The sequence below is a fragment of the Cavenderia fasciculata genome, assembly GCF_000203815.1.
Source record: "Cavenderia fasciculata unplaced genomic scaffold Scf_Dfasci-G-o-80e12.f1-5, whole genome shotgun sequence".
Lineage (NCBI taxonomy): Eukaryota > Evosea > Eumycetozoa > Acytosteliales > Cavenderiaceae > Cavenderia > Cavenderia fasciculata.
This window is the reverse complement of record NW_004457735.1, coordinates 1,718,657-1,740,874: the sequence shown is the minus strand read 5'-3', so window position 1 is coordinate 1,740,874 and position 22,218 is coordinate 1,718,657. Positions and strand designations below refer to the sequence as shown.

At 36.8% G+C, this 22,218-nt stretch overlaps 5 protein-coding genes across 5 annotated transcripts; 4 read left to right on the top strand and 1 right to left on the bottom strand.

Moving 5' to 3' along the window:
- Positions 1 to 130: 130 nt before the first annotated feature.
- On the top strand, positions 131 to 9,489 carry DFA_05509 (uncharacterized protein; the record flags this gene model as incomplete). Its single annotated transcript, XM_004361171.1, has 10 exons — positions 131 to 289; positions 358 to 1,633; positions 1,708 to 2,047; positions 2,503 to 2,549; positions 2,861 to 2,934; positions 3,035 to 3,695; positions 5,177 to 5,279; positions 7,944 to 8,050; positions 8,413 to 8,698; positions 9,423 to 9,489. The coding sequence occupies 10 exons, from the start codon at positions 131 to 133 to the stop codon at positions 9,487 to 9,489; spliced, it is 3,120 nt and encodes a 1,039-aa protein (XP_004361228.1).
- A 190-nt stretch (positions 9,490 to 9,679) lies between these two features.
- On the top strand, positions 9,680 to 11,439 carry DFA_05508 (uncharacterized protein; the record flags this gene model as incomplete). The annotated part of the gene is made up of 3 exons (XM_004361170.1): positions 9,680 to 9,939; positions 10,074 to 10,577; positions 11,025 to 11,439. 3 exons carry the CDS (start codon positions 9,680 to 9,682, stop codon positions 11,437 to 11,439), a joined length of 1,179 nt encoding a protein of 392 aa, XP_004361227.1.
- A 2,436-nt stretch (positions 11,440 to 13,875) lies between these two features.
- On the top strand, positions 13,876 to 16,324 carry DFA_05507 (uncharacterized protein; the record flags this gene model as incomplete). Its single annotated transcript, XM_004361169.1, has 2 exons — positions 13,876 to 14,238; positions 14,324 to 16,324. The coding sequence occupies 2 exons, from the start codon at positions 13,876 to 13,878 to the stop codon at positions 16,322 to 16,324; spliced, it is 2,364 nt and encodes a 787-aa protein (XP_004361226.1).
- A 1,029-nt stretch (positions 16,325 to 17,353) lies between these two features.
- Positions 17,354 to 18,353, bottom strand: DFA_05506 (uncharacterized protein; the record flags this gene model as incomplete). Its single annotated transcript, XM_004361168.1, has 3 exons — positions 17,354 to 17,385; positions 18,111 to 18,162; positions 18,342 to 18,353. The coding sequence occupies 3 exons, from the start codon at positions 18,351 to 18,353 to the stop codon at positions 17,354 to 17,356; spliced, it is 96 nt and encodes a 31-aa protein (XP_004361225.1).
- A 262-nt stretch (positions 18,354 to 18,615) lies between these two features.
- DFA_05505 (myb domain-containing protein) lies at positions 18,616 to 22,138 on the top strand (the record flags this gene model as incomplete). The annotated part of the gene is made up of 3 exons (XM_004361167.1): positions 18,616 to 19,404; positions 19,505 to 19,996; positions 21,062 to 22,138. The coding sequence occupies 3 exons, from the start codon at positions 18,616 to 18,618 to the stop codon at positions 22,136 to 22,138; spliced, it is 2,358 nt and encodes a 785-aa protein (XP_004361224.1).
- Positions 22,139 to 22,218: the final 80 nt, after the last annotated feature.

The window sequence follows — 22,218 nt, the reverse complement described above, 5'->3', positions numbered from 1 at the left end:
CTAATTTATTAAAAAGTGAGATATAATAAGCATAATAGATAGATATAGTAATTAATATTCAAGTCAATGTGATTCCTTTGTAGTAGATATAGATCACATACATATATATTCATTATACATAGTCTTTAATATGTCATCAAAGCAGAACTCTGCTCCTTCTACCAATACAACTACACCATCATCATCTACTAGTAGTACTACCACATCGACAACTTCAACAACATCTACAAATGAACAAAAAGAACTAAAGAGAAATAGATCTAGTCATCATCACCATGGTGATGAAGATGTATGTACAACTTATTGATGCTGTCACATGATCTATAAATGTTAATCATATTGATGTTTCTTTTCTAGAAAAAGGTGGTAAAGAAGAAAAAGGTGGCTGGACCATTGACGATTGCTGAAGAGGATTATATAGCAAGTGCATTCCTAAAGGTACCTCAACACAGATTATCGGCCGATATCAGACGTATCAAGAGAAAGTTTCTATTGCGAGGACTCAAGAGAACCTCTGGATTGACGACATTCGATGTTGATCATGCCGTTCAACACAGTCTATCACAAATCAAGAGAAAGGATCAACGATTGACTATATACTATGAGAGAGATGATATACCTGCTCTGCCTCAAAAACACTTACAATCATTTCTCAATCCTACCGATCAAAGTAAAATGGAGTCTTTGATTCATCCTCCTTTACATTATACCCCTTTGACACCTGCTCAAATAAAGCAACAACAACAACAACAACATAATTATCAACAATATTTATTAAATCAACAACAACTACATCAACAACAACAACTACAGTTACAACAACAAAATAATCAATTACCCTTGCAGACTACACCTACTACGACAACAAATAGCAATAATAATGTAAATACAACAATGAATAGACAACCGATACAAACGACCATGCCAACATCAACATCAACTCCTACCACTTCTTCAACCAATACGACAACAACAACAACTCCTGATATCAACTCAAATGTAAATAACTCAAACATCACCAACAATACAAATACAAATACAAATTTATCTCAAACTAAACCAATCGCTTCTCTATCGCCACCACCACCACCACAACCACAACTTCACAATACAGTCACAAATCAGATAATGGCCAATTCAACGACCGAAACAACTGCTACCTCTGTTGTTACCCCTTCTTCTTCTCAAAGTTCACTATTTAAACATTATCATTGGAGTAATGCTACTGTTGCTGCTGCTGCTGCTGCTGCTGCTGGTAATGGAAATGGACAACAATTAGATTCATCTATAATTACCAATACAATCCAATCACCAATTTGCTTCAAACCATTTAAACTATTATCAGAAAAGTTGTTATCGAAAAAGAGAAGCTTCAAGACTATTCAACCATACGTCAGTCCACACACAACCAGAGAGTTACGTGCCTTTATTAGACGTGACTTTGAAACAGCACCTCCTAAACTACAAGTCATTCGAGAGTTGCATCAATTCTTTGCGGTCAATGATATGAATACAGACAGTCGAGATCCACTTGACCACGATGTATTTCCAATCGACTATAAATACTTGACTCCAGATTTAGTAGATAGAACTCAAACATTTCTTTGTGAAAATTTTTGGAAAGGAATTGAATGTATGTTTCTCTTCTAAAAACTATAAACTAGTACTGACTAATTATAATCTTACTTTACCTATTTATATATATAGTAAATGATGTATTAGAATACCCAGATTTTACAGTATGTGCACTTTATAAATCAATGGTGATTGGATGTGGAATTATGAATCCAGATGGTTATATTATGTTTCTCTCTGTACATCCAGAGTGGCAAGGAACTGGTATTGCATCATTTATGCTATACCATCTAACACAAACAATGATTGGAAAGGACATTACTCTACACGTGTCAACTAGCAATCAATCGGCACTTTTACTCTACCAAAAGTTTGGATTTAAAATTGAGGAACACATATCTGGTTTCTACGACAAATACTATAGTGATGATAGTGATCGATCAAAAAACGCCTTTTTATTAAGATTAAGAAGGTAGCCAAAATAATAAACAATCCATGAGATATCATTCCTTTTCTGTGGAAATCTACCATCCACATTAAATGGGATCATTGAAAAAAAAAAGGTCCCGTCCGTTCCCGCAATGACGACAAGCCACTTAAAAAAGGAAGTGGAAAGTAAACTCTAATAAATATTGATTGGAATATAAATATATAAAATAAATAGATAAATAGATAATAGATAGACTAATTTAAATTAGTATTCCTGGATGAGAATACTCATACCCCTCATGGAAAACGAAATGATGAGGTGAAATGAGAATAAATATTACGTAAAATATGTGTGACCAAAAAATCTTCTGCTTTTTTTTTTGCACATTTATTTATTTTTTGGTGATTTTTTTTTTTGAAGTCATGTGTGCAAGTGTGATCTTCTTGAGCTTTTCAATATTTTATCATATTACCTTTAATATATATTATACACATAAGAATGTCAAACCCAGGTGTCTACGCTGATTTGGTTAAAACCCCATCTGGTAGGTAACACAGAGAAAGAGAGAGAGAGTTAGAATAGAATAGAATATAGATATAGAAGATATGAATGAACATCATCTCTATGTAGAGAGATAGATAAAAAAAATGATTCATTCATTGTTGTCTCATTCATCAAAATGATTAGAAAAGGAATACATTCATCACATGATGATATAATCACAACATTATAGATAGCTTGTTGATATCTTTATTGGTTGTGTGTGCAACGAGATTAGTACTATGAAGTTCACGTGTGTTCGTGTACGATAATAGAAAAAAAAAATTACTTACCACTTCATTGATTAATGTTCAGATCTCCTCAAGAAGGAATTCCCAACCACCAAGCAAATCGAAATTACTGATACCATCAAGGGTATTCCAAACACCGTAAGTAGTAGCAAGCAGCAAAGATAAAATAGTAATAAAGAACGAAAATTAATTTTTTTTTCTCTCTCTCTCTTCTTTCTTCTCTCTATTCCTCTTTTAGTCTGTTGTTGGTACCGTTGTTCAAAAGGAAAATGGTAACATCCAATTCTCGATCAACCCAAAGACCACCCTCCCAGGTAACCTCAAGAACGGTAAGGTATCCCTTACTGGTGACTCTAACAAGTTCCTCAAGGGAGAAGTCACCTTTGACGCTCTCGCCCCAGGTTTGAAGGCCGTCTTTACCGGTGACTCCAACAAGATTGTCCAAGCCGACTTCCAATACAAGAAGGACAACTTTGCTCTCACCACCATTTTGAAATCCAACAAGAAGATTACCGGTACCGCCACCGTTGGTCTTGGTAAGATCTCTCTCGGTCTCCAAACCATCTTTGATGCCAAGACCAACAAGATTGACGACGCTGAACTCTCACTCGTCTTCAAGAAGGACGGTATCATTGTTGGTGTCTCTCCAAAGAACAAGTTCCAAAAGCTCAACATCACCGCCTTTGACAAGGTCTCCCCACGTCTTGCCTTTGCTGCCGACCTCACCGTCGACCTCCAATCCCCAGACAAGAACCCAGCCTTCACCGTTGGTTCTCAATACTTTATCGACTCTAAGAGCTTCATCAAGACCAAGGTCAATGACTCTGGTCGTATCGGTATTGGTTACACCCTCCCAGTCAACGAATACACCAAGGCTACCGTCGGTTTTGACATCAACGGTAAGGATCTCTCCTTTGAAGGAAAGCACAACTTTGGTTTCAACCTTCAATTCACCATCTAAATTGGTTTGTCATCATAATAAAATAATTCTTAAAAATATATAACTAAATATAAAATATTAATAATAATAATAATCAAATAATTTGTTATCATCTCGATAGTGATGATGATGATGGTTTGCATTGTAATATTGGCTATAACAATTGATGTTGATTGGTTAAAAAAACTGTCATCAACCAATCAAATGCCATCACCATCACTATCAATAAAATATAAATTATATATGTATGTATGTGATTTACAAAAAAGCAAGTGGAATTAAAATTGAGATAAATTAATCGGGGTAGGCAGAAGATGATGGGGTAGGTACGTTGTGTTGTGATGTTGATCAAATATTAGAGATATAAATACCTTGAATTGAGGAGTGGTGAAATGGATAATATTCATCATGTTCATTCAAACATATAAATATTAATATTCATATGCAAATTATGATGAATGATTATCATTAAAATATTCAATGATATCTCCTATCCAATCCCAAAGACGGATTCAATTAATAACAACAAGGATGAAGCAAAATGGTAAATTGTATTTATACATACAAGGTAATTCATACAGACAACGGTAGTGTGGATATACAAAGAGAGTGTGAGAGAGAGAGTATATCGTTTTAAATTATCACTACTCACACACACCAATCCAATGGATAAATAATAATATATTGATTTTGATTTTAAAATCGATCACTTTGTTTTGATTATTTCCACAAATCAAATCAATTATATATTTGATTAACGACAACGATGATGATGAAATGGAAATGTAGTAGTCATTCAATTTCCAGAAAGGATGTGAGCTCACATGATGTATACTCCTTGACTTTAAAAAAAATAATATCGTGTCTTTTAACCTGTTGAATCGGTTGCCCCATTTTTTAACCCAACCCTCCCTCACACCCTATTCAACACGCCCACTATCAGTCTGATTGATATATACACCCCCCTTTGTTTTAAACACAACTAAACAAGGAAAGAGCAATATGTCGGCAACGATAAAATAAATGCATTCATTTGAACACGACAAACTGCTTCTGGAAAAAGTGAACACACCATATGAAAAAAAGGCAGAGATTTATATTGATTGATGGCAGATCACTTGGATTAATCACATGTTTGAATAATGATGATTATTCACTCAATCTGTCTTGACTCTTTACACATTACATCCAATCTGTAATTTCACCTCTTCATCAATTATCCCCCCGATTCTCTCTCTCTCTCTTTAAATTATTGCTCCCAACTTTTTTGGTTAATATGAATTGAGAGATATGATAAATGAATGAATTAATGGATTTGAAACAACATGGGAAATCAAGAACAACACCGTCCTCCTCTTACATGTTCCCCCCCTACCAACTCTATTAGTTGATCAATTATTATTTGATGATGATGATGATGTGTTGATTAAATTAAAATAGGTGATATCATCCACCATCCATCCATTGGTACTTCCTCCTCGGAATCCTTGTTTAGCATAGCAATGTATCAGGAGGGTGCAGGGACAAAGAAGAGGGAGAGGGGGTAAGTAGCATAGACGAGTAGTAGTCAGTATCACAAGCTGCTTGAGATGATTATTTGTAATCATGATTTTCCAGTTGTAGTATTTTACTATTTTTATATAAATATCAACTGTTGCCAGAAAACAAATATTCTCCTTTCCATTCTTTTCTCATTTTAAATTATTATTTTTTTTGTACTTTAGAAAAAATAATATTCTTGTTCAAAAAGTCTATATTAATTTAATATATTATTATAGTCATATATCACCAACACCCAAAACACAACATCACCAATATCACATTGTACAATTAATTAATTCCTTGATATTTTAAAATTTATCAAACTCAACCCAATCAAACCCTCACCTCACCCATCAAATTTAACTTCTCTGTTTTAAAAATTATTTAGGTAAGAAAAATAAATATAATATTATATTGTGTCCCCCATATATATATACACACCATCCACCATCATCATTGCAATAGACTATCTATGATGATAGTCTTAAAATCCCAGGGCGGTCTAAAATTTAGTGACAACTGACACCATCTTTGTTCACTCACACCCACTTTGTGCCAAGTGCACCGAAATTTCCCATGCAGCACAACGATAGAATCGAGAAGAGAGGGTTGTTGTTTGCAGCATGGTCGAGAGAGCAAGGCTTATCGACATGGAGTGAACGATCAATCTCAGCCGAGTAGGGTGATATTTTTGTTTTTTTTTTTTTTTGTGAACTGATTTATCGATTTATTACTCGTCTTCACCTTTTGTTTTTTTTCTCTACTCTCTCTTCACAATCACATCAAAGCAAAGCAAAAAACGTTCACACAACTCATATAATACAATCTCAATTGCAAAATAACACATAACAATAAAAAGGGAATAATAAGATCGAAATAAATAACTATAAAAATCCCATTAACTTTAAATAATAATAATCCCATTCATTCCACTAATATTAATATTATAATACTACTCGTTTCAATCGTTTTCTCTATCAACTAATCATCATTATAATGAAATATCTTCAAGACATCAAATATACATCAAATAAATCATCAACATTTACAGCTGCAAAAAAAGAATCAAAAACATCAATCATAACATTAGTACAAGACATCTTGACTACATAAACAAAGAGTAGCAAAGATCTTATACTAAAACAAAACGAAAAAAAACAAAAAACAAAAAAAAAAAGGTATAAGACAAATCAATCAATCAATCAATCAAATCAAACCAACCAACATCACACCTACTTTTTATGCCATTGTACACATTTGGTAAAATCAAAACATCATTCTTATCAATCAATCTAAAACAAAAAAACACACAACTCAAAACGTACAAAAAAACATTTGTACTATTTCCTGTCAAAAAAACGTAAATCGGAGGAGGAAGAAGAGGAGGTGCAATCTATCAAATAATCAACAGACAAAAAAATGATGTGACTGGCCAAATATGGTCTGGTCGTCAACCAATTTGTTTAAAGGATTTTATTTCTAGACGAGGACGGACAAACGGATTAATCGATAGATAGATTGGATTGGAGTGTAAACAACAAAGTGGAATACATGTGATCAATCTACAAACAAAAGAATTTTACCATTCTTTTCTCAGTCTACACAATACATACAACACAATAATATGATCAAATTCGTTTGTTTGTGTAGTGATGATGGTGATGTCAATCGTCAGAATTCTAATGAACTCAAGATAGATTGGTGATAGATCACCTTCTACCTAGTATTCAATATGATGATGATGATGATGACGGGATTAAAATATGGGTTAGGGTGAAGGGAAAACCCACCAATCCACACTTGTTGTTTTAATCTTGTTTTATGCTAGTCAGGTGCTATCTACCCACTTGCAGTCTGAATAAAAAAATAGAGATTTAAAAACAAGAAATCAATCCAATCTCAATGATTATTATTATTATTGTTTTTGTTGTTTTTGTTTTGTTTAGTCGGTGGTGGGGAGGGGGGGTGGGGGGGTGGTATTGCAATATAGTCAGTCCGATGTGTAGGGTGGGTGGGTCGGGAAAAAAAAAAGGTGTGACAACGTTGTTCATGATAATTGGTGTTAAAATACGGAGATGAGAGTTGTTAGTAGCGGTAACGGACACGCTGACTTATCCATCACATCACACCCACCCACCCAGCATTGTTGTTGTTGGCTGTACAGCAGCAGCATCAGCATCAACTTCACAAGTTGAATGCAAATAAAATCAGCAAACCATAATTCATGCTTTTGTGATATTTTCAACATCATCGTTTTAATTGATCTTATGGATGGTGTTGATTAATCAACAACAACAGCAACAACTATTAATAATAATAATAATAATAATTGTATACTAATTTGTGAACAACATAAATATCAATAATCAGTCACACATTGTATTCTATCATCCTTCCCTCCCTCCCCTCCTCTATTCAATTTCAAATTCAACAACAACAAAAAAGAGATTGTTATTATTGTTGTTAATATTACATTTTTAATATTTATTTATTTATTTATTTATTTATTTAAAATCTATCTATAATTTATTAAATAATAATAATTATTATTTCCCTGACGATTATCCATCCCTATCCTATCCTATCCTCACCTCTTTATAAATATATTAATGTTGGAAAAAAAAATATTAAAAGTTTTCTTTTTTTTTAATTAAAAAATTAACAGATATAAACATTGTACATTTGTAAAGAGAGAGACAGACAGACAAACAGAGAGAAAAAGTATCAACCAAAAGATATTTTCTGAACAAGCAACAACAGGTATTGTATCAAGTAAGCACCCAACACACCATCATCATCATATCCATTTTAACTACAACATAGCAGCACATCATCAAAGCAGTCAACTGTCAGTTCATCACCACCAAAATATCTTTGTTTTTTTTTTTGTTTTTTTGTCAGTTGTACAACTTTTTAATATTGTTTCAAAATATCCATCCATCCATCAATCTTTATATTTATTTATTTGGAGTTGCGAAAGACAGATCCTTTTCAGAGTAAGAGTAGTAAAGTTCATCAACAGGTGACCGTTACTGGTGTCCAGTTCAATATTTTTGTAACATCAAGGATAGATCTTAAAAAATAATACTAGAGGTATCATTGAAAAGGGGGGCTTATTCCATTACACTTAAAAGGACAAAAGGGAACTGCAAAGGACTTGTCTACGTTTGTTGGTTGGATCACACACTGCACAGAATCGGTTGGACTTTACCAACCAAATCAATCGAAATCTTCACCAGCACCACGCAACCTTTGCACTTTTACATTTATGCGATTGTCGACAACAGCAGAAATAGCAGCATTGGCAGACGACACCCGCCCGGCCCTCGTGTTGGGGCCGAGATATTTGTTTTTTGGTGTTGTTGGTTTTTGTCATTCTTGGAGCAGTACTAGATATCTATGGGTGAAGAGAGAGGAGGGGTATGAATGCATGGCACCGATTATTGAAAAATTAATTCAAGAAAACAAAAAAAAAAAAACATCCAAAAAAACAAATCCATTTCCATTGCCAAACGAGATGCATTCGATATCGATACACCCCCATCCAAAAAATTCAATAATTTCACCACCCCCCCAAAATCATTTTCACATCTTGCAGGCAAACAGGCAGCCGTTGGCACACTGGTTGTTCGCAATACCAACTGCCTGCAGGCAAGGTGTTGTTACTGTAGAATGCATCTCAGTCCAATTTGAACATACTATTGAGCACCTCACAAAGATGGCGAGTTGACCGTTGAAATTGATTTTTTTATTTTATTTTCATTTGTTTGTTTGTTGTTTGTTTTTCACATCTATAGACTAGTTATCCAAGGATCATTTCCCATATTTTAGAGAACACCATTTTGTTTTAACATCACACATATTAACATTTTTTTCCCCAAACACATGTGTTGTTTCGCCATCTTTTCTCTCGTTTAAATCAAAAAAGTAAGACTTGAATAATACAACATATCTATCTATTGTTTCTATCTTTTTCGTAATTTCTTTTTAAAATAACTATAATAATAATAATTATTATTATTTTTTAAAATATGTCTTGTTCTTTTTCTTTTTTTTAAAAACTTTACAACAAAAATATTAATATATTCTCTTTCTTTCCTCTTCTATTTCTTATCTCTCTTTGGGTTTGTTTTGAAAAAAATAGATTATTTAATTATTTCCAAATAGTTTATTTTTGTACCAATACACCATTACTCTTAGTTCCATATTGAACTAGTATTTTTCACCTTATTATTCTACCATGTAACTATCCTTATAAATTGATCCATAAAAAAAATGATCCCATCCATATCTTGTCCCTAACCATATGTCTGTTCATCCCTCCTTTTCCTTTTACTAGTAATTTTTCTGTAGCATTAGTTCGAACAAACGCAAATATTTATTACTCACCCCCTCATTTAAATGTGTGATACTACAATGAATACCAACAACAACACCAACAAAAACACCTCCACCTCTACGACTAGCACCAGTGCTCCATATCATGTCCATAGTTTGGCTGATAACTGGAGCAAGCTCCAACCAATCCTCGAAAAGGTTATACTCAAAAATAATATTCCTGGAGGTCTAGACAGAGGCATGGATATCATCACATCCTGGTTTGAAACTATATCAAAGAGTTCCGATAAAATTAATATATTTAAAAGCATAGTTGGTTTAATGTAAGTAAAACAAAACAAAACAAACAAACAAATAATACTTTCTATTTATTTAATTTTTTGAATTTGTTTTTCTAATCTATTATTTTTTTTCATTTCATTTCAATTTATTTTTTTTTTCTTTAATTTTTTTATAGTCCAGATGAAGATAGAAAAGGAACGACAACAACATCAAGATTAAGTTATTCAACATCATCAATATCAGATTTAATTGAAAAGGAAGAATTTGAAAAGAAGAGATTGTCCAGTCCCGACGATGAATATGATTTTAGAAACAAGAGAATGAAGGTTTCCAGACTGCTCTGCAATGAAGATATAAACTCGTCATCGGTCGGCGACAAGTCTGACGAAGAAAACTCTGACGGCCCCGAATATGATGAAGAAAACTCTAGCCTTGAAAGCAACTCGCCCAACGGTGGCGCCGCCGACGAATATGGAGGCAGCGACTCTGAACTGCAAATTGACGAAGCCGACTTTGCCGCACAAAAGGGAAGAAAGACTCTGGAAATGTCCGGAGGCAGCGTACCACACCAATCCAAGATGGGTGCTCCCAACAAGAATAACTCGGCCACTGGTGGTGCCAACGCCAGCCTCTCGCCATCACCCAAGCAACTCATGATCATCCGCGAAAAGATGCTCGAGTATGTCCAAAAGAACCCCAACCCCTCGCGTCCAACCTGCATCCAAATCAGCCAGCAGCCAACCAGCACCGTCGTCTGGAAGAACCGTCGTCTCGACACCCCATTCAAGGTCAAGCTCGACCTCAAGACCGCGTCGTCTATCGCCGGCTCGCAGCTCAGCTGCGCCAACATTATCGCGATTGGCGTGGTCACCGACCACAAGGGCAAGCTCCAAATCGACTCGGTTGAGAACTTTTCCGAGGCATTTAACGCACAGGGCATTGCTGCCTTCCAAGGTCTCAAGATGACCAAGGGTACATGGGGCAAGGAGTGGAGTCTCACCTTTATCGCTCTCTCGCGTCCCGCCAACGCCTCGTTCACCAACTCGTCCATCCTATCCGTCTCGCAGCCATTCCCCATCGTTGTCAAGACCAGAAAGAACCCACAGATCCGTCACAACTACTCGAGTGCCGCCGCCATGAACATGGAGCGCCACGCCATGATGAGCAGTGCCTCTGAGAATAGCAGCTCGTCGCCGGAAGCCTCCCCCACCATGCCACCCCGTCGTGGCCGTCTCCCCTCATCCGCACCCCTCATGTCGCTCCAGTCCCGGGGCCATTCATTTCCATTCTCGCGAGACTCCCACGTTCCCGAGCAACCAGCCATTCGATTTCCCCAGGATGACATGGCCAGCCTCCTCTGGGCTGCCGAGATTAAGCAACGAGAGACTGACCCATCCGAGCCAGAGATTATTCAACAGCCTTCCTCCTCTTCGTCTTCATCTGCCACCTCCACCTCCAATTCCTCCTCGACCAGCATCAAACCAAAATACACCTCAATGATTCTATCCCCTCCAAAACAAACTGCTGTTCCAACTAGATAACAAGATCAAGACTTCAAAGTTGAACAGTAGTCGTAGTAGTAGGAGACACAATGCAATGTAGATTCAGGTGTAAATATTTTTTTTTTCTTTGGGACAACAACAACAACAACAACAATCAATTGGTTTAAAAAGGAGGTTGGAAAGAGGAAGGAGAAAATCCTTTTATTTTTTCAACATTGTAATAATCATCCGCCCTCATCTCACCAAACAACAACAACCCTCATATATAACATATAATAATAATAATTAGAATAACTAATAACTAATAATAATAATCATTTCCGGAACCTTATTTCTTTTTTTCATTTTTTCTTTTCCAACAACATCTCACTCTTATCTGACCTCATCAAACCCCCCTTGCAAACTAAACAAACTATATATATCTATTCCCACTAGTTTGTATCTTTTGGTCAGCATCCATATAACATAATATAATAACAACAGATATACCATATAACAATAATAATATTAATAACCATTCACAAAACAGAGTTTCAAAAATTGATTAACATATAATCAATTTCATTTTCATAACCAACCATGTCATCCACCATCGTAAATATATATATTTATCAAAAATACTCGATTTTCTAGTGTATTATTACAAACCAGCAAACCAAATAAAAAAACAAAAAAAAATTAAATAATATCCACCAAGGTATGCAGAGTATTCTCTTTGTCTCTTTTCTACTTTTTGGCTTGGCTTTGTTGTATATCGATCTTTTTACCAAGGTAGAGAAGTGTTTTTTTGTGACCTTTGACAATAGGTCCATTTGTGGTGCTTTGAACTTTCGTTGTATTCCTCTTTTATCCCTCTCTCTTTCTCCAACAGTTCAACTGTTTATCCACCACTTCTCTCTTTATCTTTAAACTTAAAGAATAGAGTATGGACCCCCCTTGTGTTGGTACTTCCTCTTCTCGATCTATGTTAATACCAACAACAACAACAATAACATCCTTTTTGAAACCATGAAGAGGCAGCTGATAAATGATGTGAAAAAAGCAGATAATTGTGTAGTCAAAATGTAATTTCTCGTTCACTCGTTTTGAGTGTTGATGGGGGCGAGGCTTGCTCAATTACCAAATCAAGACACGACGACCAACAAAAAAGAAACAGACACCCCCGCTGATTGGGTTGTAAAAACGAGGGATCTTTCATATAACTAGGCCTTCAAGTTGACTTTTACAATCCTTTTCAAGCTTTTTTCAGCCAGCAGCTTGCAAAGCATTATTTTCAATTTTTTAATGAGTTGATGAGCTTTCGATGTTCGCACTATCTTCTTTGCACGACTCTCTCATCATCACTTTACTGACAGCCAGTTCCGCACTTAATCACTTTCTCCTTTTGCTGCTTCCTTGCTATCTTCTCCCTTCCACAATCACCCCACCACAAATCATCATCTTCGTAGTTAGTAGTTTTTAGAGAGATAAGTTTAAGTTGTTTTTTTATTATTAATATCTAATAAATTAAAAAACTTCTTTCTTCTTTCTTCTTCTTCTTTATCTTTTTCTGTAGCCATCCCCCGCTAAAGGTTCCCTCCCCAATCCCACCACACCCACACCACATACATCTATTATTTATTTAATCTCATCTCACACCACACGTCATCCAAGTTGGCAGCAATACAGCAAGCAGCAAACAAAACACAATCATTCAATATATATTTATTTCTATATTTATATATATATACATTAATATTATCTATTCTATAAGAGACTAGACTCTTCTCTTTCTTTCTTTAGTGTGTGTGTCTTGTTAATCAACCCCATCGCCACACTCATCAACAACAACAACACTTTGATCAAAATCACCACATCAATCACTTTTTTTTTTTTTTTTTTGTGTCCACCAAACCAATCAATCAATCAATCGATCCATCAATCAACAAACAATCTTGCTTTTTTTTTTTGATTGTCGATTTGCTAACCATTTGTTTGGTACAATAATAATATAATAGTATAATAATAATATAATATAGATTACACATACATACATCCATAGTAGATTTACTTTCTTTGCTGTGTATATATTATATATATTATCTATTATCTATTATCTATTATCAACCATCATTGTCGTTGTTTCATCCTATCCATCATATTTTTAAAAATTCAATTTCTATTATAATCAATCTATATATTTATTAAAAATAATATATCTTTGCAATTAGATATATTATCATCACCGTCATCATAACACCAGCTGCTATCTAAAAAGTAGCTGTATACTTGCCTTCAACACACAATATTATCTTTGTGTGTATTAAACCTTGCTTTCAAAGAGTTAATATATTTTTGATATTAGCTCTATCTCTTTCTTTCTATTTAATTTATTCATCTATTTCATCATCATCATCAACAACAATCAATCTCAATCAATCAAACAACAAACCCTTTCCGTTTCGAATTAAATAATATTCCTTTAAAACAAAAAACATGGGTCCAATTGACGCAAATCCAACCTCTATTCCATTAATTTATGGAGGAAAACTTTCTATTCAACAACATCACCATCAATCATATCAACAACAACAACAACAACAACAACATCCAACAATCATTCATCACGACCAACACCAACACCAACACCATCATCAACCACAACAACAACAACTTGAACATACTTCCATTCAACAATACCATCACCAACAACAGCAACAACAACAAAAAGAGGAAAAGATCAACAACATTGGTAAAATCTACCATTCAACATCTTCAAATTCTTCTTATGCCAACAACCATCATCATCATCATGATGACAACCAACAACAAACCCACCATCATCATTTCGTTCAAAAGGTAAGTCCACGTGTGGTCATGTTGACATTAAAAAACATGGAAACTAATTAATTCTTATTTTATTTTATTTTTTTAATTTCCATAGATTATTGGAGAAACAAGTAGAGATCATAACACCATTCTCCTCCCAGCAATCCCAGATTTGATCGGTCCAAACAATGCCAACCATCATCACCACCACCATCACAACTCTAACTCTTCATCCTATCATACATTTAACGCCAACAACAACCACTACAACTCTTATCAACCACAACCATTGCATCTCCACAACCAACCTGGAAGCTACTCTTATTCGTCATCTTTGTCTGCTGCCGCTGACCATCCAAGCCAGCAACATGGTGGATACTCATCGCATCATCCAACCCCATTGACAGTATCATCGTCATCAATGTGCACCACCCCCAACACATCGCCCCTTTTGTCACCAAGTTCTTCGTTTGTCTTGACCACTCCACTCAACTTTTCTCATCATACCAATTCGACCAATAACAACAACAACAACAATAATGTCGCATTGATTACCCATGCCGACTTTGAAAGAGAGATGAGAAGAAAGACTGTTAGCAGCTTAAAGTCATTCTCTGGTTCCATCGAGTCGCCAAGTTATTACCAACAAGACCACTACCAACAAACCAATTACATTCCAAAGAAGCAAAAGACCTCAGAGTCTATCTCACCACCAGAGACTCCATCATCATCATCAACATCGACATCAGCATCTGTCATCAACTCTGTTGAAAGTCTAGCCAATTACATTACCGATCTTGCCAATCATTATCGTAGTCATGACAATAACAACAATAACATGACCAATGGTAATAGTAACAAGTCTAGTAGTCACGGATCACCTGTACAAATGTCTTCATTGTCGTCGTTGTCTTCGTCGTCACCTGTTGGAGCAAGAAGTGCCAGTCCCCAGAGCAGCAACAACAACAGTAGTGAGCCATCGTCGCCCGAGCCATACCAATCCATTTCCAACCTTTTAACTGCCTCTTTGCAAAACCTCTCGTCGCTCTCATCGTCGTCGTCTGCCCCCACCCCTATAAATCTCCACCATTCCAGCCCGTCCCTCCCAACCTCTTCTTCTGCTGCTGCCTCTGAACAACCATCGACTGTTTCATGTAGTTGTGTGTCTCGTTCCAAGAGCGAGTCCAAGCAACCAGTCATTGTCAACGGCCAGCCAACACCCTATGTCGAGTCGGAAGAGTACACAGTGCCACTCGAGTACTTTGACGAGTGGTTAGAGACCGAGGCCAAGATCAGTGGTGTCTCTTATATCAAGAGTGGAGGCAAGGTGATTGGAGCACACGCCGACAGAAAGACACTCAACCTCAAGGCCGAGTATGAGCGTCCACGTTCCGGAATCCGCAAGACCAAAAGAGAACTATTGTGGACACAGAAATATGTCTGCAGCAGAGGTGGCCAACCAAAGGCCAAGCGCGAGTACGACTACACCATCAAGGAACAGGTAGAGTTGTCTGGTCGCAAAAAGTCAGTGTCTAAAAAGTGTGGTTGTCAAAGCAGAATCGTCATCTCGGTCTATGCCGATGACAAGTCATTGGCTGTCGTTAGAAAGATCGCCGATCACTCTGCTCATATGCTCCCCGAACAAATACTCTACCTTAAATCAAACTCTGTCAATCAAAAACATTTTTGTTTAATTCATAATCATCCAGATAATTATAACAATCAAAATAATAATAATAATAATAATAATAATAATAATAATAATAATAATAATAATAATAATAATAATAATAATAATAATAATAATAATAATAATAATAATAACACAACTATTTCCACTTCTTCATCTTCATCTAACAATAATAATAATAACACTAGTAGTAGTAATACTAATAATATTTCATCGATTCAAGCATCGATTGATTCTCATCACTCACAACATTACCAACAACAACAACAACAACTCCAACTTTCATCAAACAACAATAACAATACAATTTCATCCAGTTCCGACACTAGTATTCATCATCATCATCACCATCAACTACCATCACCAATTCATTTAAATAGTTATTTACAACAACCACGTTATAATAGTCATGTTCATAACTTTTAAACCTAGAGACTATGGCTGACCAAAGATGATGATAATTATTGTTTTAAATCAATGTTTGAAACCCAACCAACAACAACCATCAATAAACTTATTTAAATAACCCTCCCTTTTTTTTCCAAAACAGTAGTCTAGTCTTGATTCCTTTATGTATTGAAATGGAAGTGATAAATCTCTAGTTTTATCGTTCTTTGCAGCTGGGGCTCGTACCTAATTGGTCAAAAGTCTGAGACGATAGTTATCATCATAGTGAGAGTGGAACGGATGGATGGAGAGACCACTGTGGAAACGGTTACATTTCAAACCATCAACCAAAATGATTGGATTACGGATAGATATAAGAGACGAGGGGGTTGGTAACAGTAGTCTGTAAAAGGAATAACTCAACTAACCTAAGATCACATAATCTCGACAGACGATGTTCATTCAATTTGATTGTGTTGCCAACCAACCGAACACAAATTTCTTCAGAGAGAGGAAGGCTTCAAAGGCACCTACACTTTGTGAATGTGAGGGGGTCTTAGAAGCCCGTTTTTTAGCAGCTTTTTGCGGTCTATCAAAAATTGTTTCCCAACTCTTTACCTTCTGATCTCGGGTTGTGGGGTAATCGTGGTTGGCTAATCATTTGCGCTTTCTCTCTGTCATGACAAGGATGGCGGGAGGGATTCATTAAATTCGCTGTGACACGTGATTCAAGAAAAAAAAAAAAAAAAAAAAGTGTCAGTTGCGGGTTCGCTTTTGCAAATCGAAAAAGAGGGTACCCTCTTGGGACGGGGGGGTGTCCAACTTGACATGGTCAATTGAATTGGCGGAGAAACGAACCGCTTGGGTCTCCTCCCTTCTCCTCCACCACAATTACTTGGCCTGCAGGTAATCGATTAGAGGGCCGCCAACAACAAAAACAACGTTTCTTGATGCAACAAACCATCAGACAATAAAATTGGTGGTGGTTCTCCCACCTACCTACGGTATAGCATCGACAAACAAACAAACAAACCAGCAAATACAAGAGGTAGGAAAAACTGTTGGGCATCAGGTCAGGTGATAGACAGACATAACTAACCCTAAATAATAATATTATTATTTTCAAATATATTAAGCCCTCACCTACCTTACCAACCTACTTACCTGTTCTATTGTTTAATATTATAACCCCCAACCAACAACAACAACAACGCTGTTGTGTATTTATTGAAGAAGAGAGAGAGAGAGAGAGAGAGATTGAAGAAAGTAAGAATACACATACACACCTCGTACATCGTTATTCATTCACGTTTCTAATTTAGCATGTTTGACCAACCAAGTTGGTTGGTTTGGAAAACAGGAGGGAAGGAGGAGTTCCGGTCGGTCACGGTTCAGAACCCCACCCACAACACACACTACTCTTTCATGCCCCCAACAAACAAATACATCCCCCACTTTATTGAATCACCCACTCACACGCACAATTAATAATACCAAACAATCTCCAGGAGGACTTGCATGATGATGATGATCTCGTTGTCCAAGTAATAATAAATTATTTATTGTGATGATTAATAGTTAGTTCAGTGAACCGGGCAGGAGGAAGGAGGGGACATCCCTCCCTTTAATAATCAGTCAGATCGCAATCAGATAGGGAATAATAGTAATATTCATTCGCCATCAATCAAATCAATATCACATCATTTGACCGTAACGATCTATCTAACATCAACAATTTTCGTCTCGGATTCAATAAACCAACCAACCAACACTGTCTTCCTACTCCTCGTTTCCCATTCAACCACCACACACTACCACAACACACACACAAAACCAAAGGACTCAGCAGACAGACAAGAGAGGTTGCCACACACTCTCTAAATTATTTTTAATTTTTTAAATTTTTATTCAACAATATTAGAATAGAATTTGAATTAACAATAATAACTAAACTAAAACTAAACCACCATACTTACTTACCTACTTTCTACTTTTACTTCTTTTTTTTTTTGTAATATTATTATTTTTTAGATAGATCAATCAACACAACACATACCACATTATACATTTTATTTATTAATTCGATTCACTGACACTCACACACACACATCAAACTGTTCTTTGCATCACCGCCCCTTAAAACAACGATAGTTCACGCACCCACGACCAACATATTACATTTGTTCTTCTAAGATCTTATCACCATCTACTTTATATATCTTTATCTTTACTTGTACAACAACAACAACTAATCATCATCATCTATCATCAGACCAAAAAAGAGATAAAGTGTAAAGACTACAACAATCCACACATCATATATATATATAATGGATATGGACTCTAATAATGTTGAAGGGTCATTCTTAAATCCGATCAAGTTTCAAAGCTATGCTGGCAATGGTGCAAGCGGATATGAGGATGATCCATCAATGTCAATGCTGAATGATCATTCTACGTCATCATCATCATCTGCTACCATTACTCCAACGACAATATCCACTAGCACATTTACATCGCCAATGGATCACCAAGAGACACTCATGTTACAATATCAGCAACAACAGCAACAACAACAACAACAACAACAACAATATGGACAGTTCCAACAACAACAACAACAACAACAACAACAACAACAACAACAACAACAACAACAACAACAACAACAACAACAATGGCAATCCCAATCATTTAATCAGCCAAACTCGTACAATAACAACACCAACAACAACAATAACAATAATTATAGTAATAATAGTCAAGACACTTTAAATAATAATAATAATAATAGTGTCAGTATCAACCATTTAAATGGAAATAGTTCAATGGATTATAATAATAATAGTAATAGTAATAGTAGTAATAATAACCATACTGCTGCTGCTACCTTTAATCTATATCAACAACACAAACAACAACTACAACAACAACAACAACAACAAACCAATATGTATACAACAAATCAAACTACTTACAACAATCAAAATGTAATGAGTAATCTTCAATACATCTACACCCAACATCTGTTACAACAACAACAACAAATGCAACAATTACAACAAATGCAACAACAACAACAACAACAACAACAACAAGTATCATCAAATGATCAATATGTAAGTACCTAGTATCACCTCTTTTTTCCAAAGGATATGTCAAATGTTTATAAAAACCCTAATATTAACCTACCTACCCTTTTTATTCTTTCTTTTGTAGCAATATTCAATGGATTCAAACAAATCAAATGACTATTTAAATATGAGTGGTTTCCAAAATAACAATGATAACAATAATAATAACAGTACTAACAACAATAATACAAATGGAATTGAATTGGATGATAAAACAACAACAATACTACGTAACAATAACAATAATAACTATTCCTCAATTTATGGAAATGGAAGTGGATATAATTCATCCACTAACAACATAATATCAATCAATCAATCTCCAACACAACAATACTATTCACCTCCCAATTCCCCACCGGCCCAAATGCTCACGGGAAACACTACAACATCTGGATCTGACTCAATGTCTACCACCACCAACCTGTATACAACAAACCAAACTAAACACTCATCTTCATTACCACATATTGATCCTGAAGTCAAAAGATACATCACACATGCTGTACAAAACTATTCAAACAACCTATCATCATCATCAACAACATCATTATCATCATCGCCATCACCTCAATTTGTAAATAATAACCAATTTACCCATCCTCTACTTTCCAATCAAGTACACTCGTCATCGTCGTCACCCAATTCATCATCGTTTGATCTTTCGCGATCCACCAGTTTGTTGCCTCCCAATGTGGTTGCATCGCTGTCTAATTCAATGGGTGATCTCCATCAGATCCCCCTCAACGCATCGTCACCCTCTCTTGTGGGGACTTCGAGCAATATGGGTGCCAGCATTGGCTCGCCATCACTCTCATCGTCACTGGATATGGTCAGCGCGTCGCCTGCCAACCCACTCGGTCTGCCACCATCGCCTGGGTTAACGGGCAAGAAGCCTGCAACCCCAAGATCGTCGCGAAGAAAACAGTCGCTCAAGAGCTCATTGTCTGAAGCAAACGTCTTGTCACATTCGACCGACTCTGATCTCGGACGTCCGTCGTCGCCATCGCCCAACGTCGCCATCGGACTCAACAAAAAGTCAAACAGCTTCCCGGTTTTGAAAAAGCAAAACACGGGTGATGGAAACTCGAGCCCGTCGAGTGCCGACAAGTCCGACTCTGGCATGCTCCCCTGCGTCAAGGAAGAGTCATTGTCGTCGTCATCGTCATCGTCGGATGAGATGACACCCACGACTACTCCCCGTGGCAAGCAGACCAAGAGCAAGCGCAAGCAACTGCAGGTCAACGTGGGTGCCAGAGGGTCACCCAGCAACAGTCCACAGTTGTTCCCACAAGTACTCGGGACACCCACCGGTCGCTCTCCCTCGCACTCAATGTTGACCCCTACATTGGGCGGGTTGAGCTTGTCGAGCAGCAGCATCGGCTCGCCGGGATCGCCGTACCTCAACCGCAGCACCACCTCGCTCGTGACTGCTTCGCTTGGCAGCTTTGACCTGCACTCGTCGGGTGAGTTTGGCGGCGCGTCCATCAGCCACTCGCAATCAATTTCCAGCGGATCGCTCCAAGGCGGCACCAGCACCAGCGTCATGTACCAGCCTGATTTCACACGCCAACTCAAAGACACTCTTGTGCCTATCGAAGTCAACGAATCGACTATAGAGACAGACATTAAGCACTTGCAGTCCATCATCATGTCACTTGGTGCAAACACCACTCTCAAACAAGAGATTGCCTTGTCGCTGGCTGAACTCTCCAACGACTCGTCGACCAACTACTCGATGCCCGAGTACGACCTGCCAGTCAGCCAGTCATCATTTACCAAGAAGCTCGTCAACTTTTCGCTCTTTAGAATGATGATGCTTCCTGATGCCGTCAACACCAACGTTCCCATCCCACCAATACTCGCGACAACAACAACAACAACATCGGCTCCCACCACTACACTCAATACTCCCATGGCCGGCTCCATCCCAGGAGCTCCCTTTATGTCACCGTCATTAGGTAGTAGCCATGGTGGTGTGCCACCCAGTCCCACCATCCCCAACCACCACCACCATAACCACAGTGTCATGGGTATTCCACCTCCAATGCCATTCGAGCCATTGTCCTTGTCGGGTGGATCCACCTATGATTCACTCGACCATGACAATGTTGTCAAGGAATCCAACTCGACGCCTGGAGGTGGTGACGAGACATTCCTCAACCTGAGTGGAGAGATTCATCACAATTCTTCCCATTCCATTTTGTATATCAACCAAAACCACACCAGCAATAGTACCAATAATAGCAATGATAGTATAGATAATACTAATATAGATATTAATAGTAGTAGTAGTAATAATAGTAATAATAATAGTAATAATAATAATAATATAAATTTAAATCATGGTAATGGTCAAAACAAAAATGCATCATCTGTTGTTTTCATAGACCCATTGTATGGGGTCAGCGCCACACATACTATCAGTGCCCAACCTCCATTGTACCAAACACCAACCATCCAACATCTTCCCAGACAAATCCTTCCCTCGTCTGTTCCATTAGTGTCGTCACAACCCATTTCCATTGTACAATCAACACAAAAAAAGAGCAGAAAGAAGAAAAAACATGTTGATGGCCAAGAAGAAGAGGAAGAAGAAATACAAGGGAGCGACGACGACGATTCAAGTCAAGATATAATGAGTAGTCAAGATGAAGACAAGACAAGCCACGGGGACGAATTCATGTCAGAGTCTATATCTTCTTCCTCTTCTCTTTAAAAATAATAATAATAATAATAATAATAATAATAATAATAATAATAATAATAATAATAATAGATTGGACAACTATTTCAATT